We start from the raw sequence: 4,811 nt of genomic DNA, 5'->3' as shown, positions 1-4,811 counted from the left end.
TTTCCCTCTCGGTGAGGTCTTGCCTCTTCAAGGGAAGAGAAGCTGGAAGTGTGGGAAGGATGGGATTCATGCAGTCTTGAGATTTTGAAAAGGGTTAGTGGGGAAGAACAGAAAGATGGAGAGGCTGCAAACTCCTCTGCTTTTACTGAAAGACTGGAAGGAGGTGACACTCAAACCTGGTTGAGGTTACACCAGGTTGAGATTAAAAGGGATGGTAAAACTCACAAATGCCATGAGCAGGTTAAAGGGGAGGCAGCCCTTTCAACTGGCATGTGTGTCTCTTCTGACAGCCCTTATATCTACCTGTCTTGTTACTACAGACTCGCTAATGCAAACACAATGAGATCTTTTAGGGGTCTGTAGAAGTTTGCTGGCAAAATAATGGCTCCAAGGCGAGATCCTGGCTATGTTTGGGCACAAGAGACTGCAACCGCCGATAACTAATAGTAAGCTGACCTTCATGCTGCCATCTAGTGTTTCCTCACAGACAGAAAAAACATGCCAAAGAAGAAACTTCGAAGCTCCATAATGCTGTATCCAGAACAAATGTAATTTATTCCTGATGAAATACAGTGCTGGACAACACATAAGCTGAAGGAGAGGGAATGGGGAAGGGACATGCGGAGGACCCACTGCTCAGGGTGAATATTTAGGGAGACATCTTTTCTTAAAAAAAAATTGTACCTATTTCACCCAGGAACAGAGAGAGACATCTCCATGGCAAGCTAATTACTCAGAAGCAGCATTTGTCCTCATTTGTTTTTCACTCCGTGAAATTAGTATGTCTGTTTGCAAGGTGCAACAGTGCAGAACAGAGCAAGAATCCAAGCAGAAGCTTGTCTTAACCAAGAAAGACCAGCATAAGAAGCTTGTCAGGTTCTTCTTGTCTGTCCTTGCTACCCTCATAAAAAACACTTGGTATGTTTACTTTACAGCCATCAGATGCTGATTTTTCTTTCAAGTACACATGACAGCTAACAAAAGGTAACAAGTTATTGCTGGGGGCACATGCAAAAGATTTGCCTCTTGGCCCTCCAAAGCTTGATCCCTGGCTTTGAGGAGCTGTAGCAGGATGCTTTTCCAACTGCTGCACATCCTGGATTCATGCTGGAACTGTAGAACGCTAACCAGAGTTCATGGGCAGGATGATACAATTACAACAGAGAGAGCATTCTTTTTCCCTGGGCTTCTTTAGGGTGTCTTGAGTCAAAGTCCAAAACAAACACAAAGCATCCAAAAGCATTGTTCTTTTTTAGAGACTCTGACTTCTAAGCTTTGTTTCCTGACAACCTGAGCAGGAAAGCTGCCAGCAAGGACTGTACAAGTGAAAAATGGCAAAAATCAGCTAAGAAAACAGACTGCCCAGAGGGAAAGGAAAGCCATAATGAGCAGCCTTTAAAGGGCTCCTGCTGGAATTGTATGAAATCAGGTACGATTTTAGTAATTTGCAGGGAAGTTTTTCCATTTATAATAAAATTTTGGTAGCAATAGAACATGTGCGTTTGAACATTATGTACGTGAAGAGGAGTATCAGCACAGCAAAGAACAGAAACAAATTCTTCAGCAGAAAGGACCATGTACTTCTCTGCTTACAAATCACCTCTCAAGTCAAAACATGAAAATCGTCTCACGCCCTTAGGTCTTTCAAAGACCTAGTCTGCAGAACAGAAAGTCCTCAGGTGTGCAATGGTACAGTCCATGTGTCTCATTCATACTATTTGTGTTTTTTCACCGAGTTGTATGCTCTGAATATAGGGCTTTTATTTTCCAAAGCTCTCTTTAAACACTCATTGCTGTAGAAGGAAGTCACATTCTCTTTCATTTCCTTGTTCTTCCCGATTCCATTGTGTCATGATGACACTCAGCAAGGATAAGTGAATGAAAAAAAGATACCCTTCAGCTCTCTTCCAAAGTGCTCAGGATATCTGTGGATTTAAAAAGAGCAAGAGACTCCTGTTTTACAGCATCATCTCCAAAGAGCCCATGTGAGAACGTTACAGGGCAAAGGCTTGAAAACCAAAAGCACGTGTCTGTAAGCAGTCTCTTTGGGATCTGCATCATCTGCTTGCTTACAAAGTGGCCACACGCTTGCTGGTGTGGGATACGGGGCCCACAGAGCAATGGCCATACAGCTCCAAAAACAACCTATTCGCCATCCAGCATGGAGAGGCCACTGTCGGAGCTCTGGCATCAGAGTTCACCCACTGCTTTTACTCCATGGGGAAGTGGGTGAGGACTTTGTAGACAAGACGCAGGCCAAAGCCACAGGAATCAGCACAGAGCTTGCCGGGGACATACCATGTTCTTCGCTCTCCAGTCCTCTGACAAAGTTTTAAGTGGGACAATATATTTTTATAACTCCTTTTCTATAAATCTTTTGACAAGAGTTTTTGTGTAAATGTTGCAAAACAAAATGTATTATTTCTTGAGGAACAAATCTGCCCCCGCACCCACACAACTTCATTTCTTTCCCTCCTCCTGTTCCAATGATAGATTAAACATGCCAGTGGGAAGCTTGCACAGCTCCAGCATTGGGTGGATTTTTTTTTTAAATCAAAAGGTAAAAAGTTTGGTTGGTCTTACCTTCTCAGTTTTGGGGACAGAGATTTTGCCCTTCAGACAAGCTAAATAGTGATAGAACGAGAGGACATGGCCTCAGGTTGCACCAGGGGAGGTTTAGACTGGATATTAGGAAACATTTATTTACTGAGAGGGTGATGAAACATTGGAACAGGCTGCCCAGGGAGGTGGTGGAGTCACCATCACTGGAAGTATTCAGAAAACATGTAGACATGGCACTTCAGGATATGGTTTAGTGGACATGGTCGTGTTGGGTTGACAGTTGGACTCGATGATCTTAAAGGTCTTTTCCAACCTTAATGATTCTGTTATTCTGTTAAATAAATAGGAAGGACATCAACTTCAGAATGTTGTTTGTCTCATGATTCACTATAACATTTCCCTAGTACCAGGCATGGCTGCCTCCCGAATAAGCAGAGTTAAAACTTTCCTGTAGGTGTCTAAGACCTCCTGGGCAGAAGGTCTTTCAGCTGGGTCCTCCTTCTTACATGCTGCATGGATGTCAAACAAATGCAGTCGCACAATGTCACTTCCTTCAACGTGACCCAAGAAAAAATTGGAGACATCTGGGATTTTCCAGATGTCTGTTTTCTCGTCATAGGGGGGCATGAGGTCATCCTCAAATGGAACAGCTTCTCCATAGGGCCAGCGCTGCTCAGGAGCTACAAAATTGCCCCGGAGCTCCCGATGACCACACTTCACCAGCCTGCCGGCACTCCTGTTCACAAGAGGCAAAGCGTCCAAATCATTCACCAGGACATGAAAATCACTTGTTAGGAGATACTGAGAGAGGACCTTGTCCAGGTCATTCGAGTCGCACATCACTAGGGTGCCCAGAGGGCTGCTGTGCAGGTACCGGATGATGCTCACGTAGTCTATAGCAAGCATCAACCTGCGATGCCAGGTGTTCATGCCCTTGTACTTGGGCATGTGGAGAGTTTCATTCAGGCCCCTCAGGGAGCCCAGAGGATGGTACTCGGTGAGGATTGTGAACTGCTGCTCACAGTAGCCAACCAGCCGGACAACGTGCTTGCTTTGAAGTGCTTTCAGCATCTTCAGTCCATGGAGAAAGTCCTCCTTCAGCTCTGAGTTCGTGAGCTGTGAAAGGACGACTTTGTTTTCCTTCCACTCGGAAAGGAAGACCTGAGAAGACACAGGAAAAAGGTAAGACACATGGAGAGCCTTCTTCGACAGACTGCTACCAGCTGCTGCTGACTTTGAAGTGACTGCTTAGTCACAATTGCAAATTACAGTCACCAAGCACAGTCAAGCCTTTAGGTAGGGCCATGTAACTGTCACAGCAAGCCCTTACTGACATCGTAATTACATCACGATTTCCTAAGTTTTCTTTGGAACGGGCAATGCAGATGAATTAAATAATCTAATACCACCCCACCAGCCACTCTTACTCTGCCACGATTGTACCACACTCCACAAGTGCTTCACTGATCTCTGTGATCTCGCTTGTGTAGCTGGGTGTCATTCAGTGTCAGGGAGGTGGCCCAGGGCTCTGGTCACACGTTCCTACCTGTTCTGTGCACCTTATCAGTAGCCATATGCCCCAGATGTCTACAGTAATTAGCTGCTGCAAGGATAATTATAAGAGCAGTGGGGGCATTAAAGAGCCAGCAAACAGTGAAAGCTCTTTATCCACAGGGGAGAAGGAAGGAAATGCAAACTCACCTTTTTCACAGCGCCTTCACCAACACACTTGAGTTTCCTGACTTCCCTGTTTATGGCTTCGCAGGAGAGCCACGGGGAACAATTCTTCACGGCTCCCAATTTGAAGTACCCGAAAGAGCAGAGGCCAGGGTCTGTTTCAGCCCGTCCCGAAGAGATGTAAAACTTGTTGAGGTACAGGTAGAGAAGGGCATTAAGGAGGAGAACAGCCGCAAGCAGTAACGCCAACGAGACGGACGACACCTCCCTGGGAGGAAACTCCCTCCTAACAAAATGCGGTTTCTTTTCCATGGCCATGCCTGCTGCATTCTCCATGAGAGATGGGCACTAAGCAGGACCCTCTTCCCAGCCCAGGGATGAACGCCGGTGGGGCTTCTTCACTGCAGGCTACATGGTGGCCTCGCAGACACTGCAGACCTGAGCCTGCAGCCTACAAGAAGGGCCACGCGTGGCAGCGGCCTGCGTTAAAAGCGGTTTCAAGCTCGACGCTCGCCTCGCTCTTCATCCTCCTGGCTCTCGAAACAGGCGGGACCGGCCACGGGCCTGACCCC

General features: G+C 46.3%; 1 protein-coding gene across 1 annotated transcript; it reads right to left on the bottom strand.

Moving 5' to 3' along the window:
* Positions 1–2,949: 2,949 nt before the first annotated feature.
* On the bottom strand, positions 2,950–4,551 carry POMK (protein-O-mannose kinase). The gene is made up of 2 exons (XM_010295492.1): positions 4,264–4,551; positions 2,950–3,723 (listed from the first exon to the last, which is right to left on the bottom strand). The coding sequence occupies exons 1-2, from the start codon at positions 4,549–4,551 to the stop codon at positions 2,950–2,952; spliced, it is 1,062 nt and encodes a 353-aa protein (XP_010293794.1).
* Between the last annotated feature and the right edge of the window lie 260 nt (positions 4,552–4,811).

The sequence above is a fragment of the Phaethon lepturus genome, unplaced genomic scaffold (assembly GCF_000687285.1).
Source record: "Phaethon lepturus isolate BGI_N335 unplaced genomic scaffold, ASM68728v1 scaffold52350, whole genome shotgun sequence".
In the NCBI taxonomy this organism is placed as follows: Eukaryota; Metazoa; Chordata; class Aves; order Phaethontiformes; family Phaethontidae; genus Phaethon; species Phaethon lepturus.
Note: the sequence above shows the minus strand (reverse complement) of the source record. Positions and strands in the feature narration are given on the sequence as shown.

Bases quoted from the DNA above. Each gene is read 5' to 3' on its own strand.
- POMK (XM_010295492.1), bottom strand. From the start codon at position 4,551: ATGGAAAAGAAACCGCATTTTGTTAGGAGGGAGTTTCCTCCCAGGGAG. The intron at 3,724-4,263 runs GTGAGTTTGCAT...GTGTCTTCTCAG, and splicing joins GTGAAGGCGCTGTGAAAAAG to GTCTTCCTTTCCGAGTGGAA.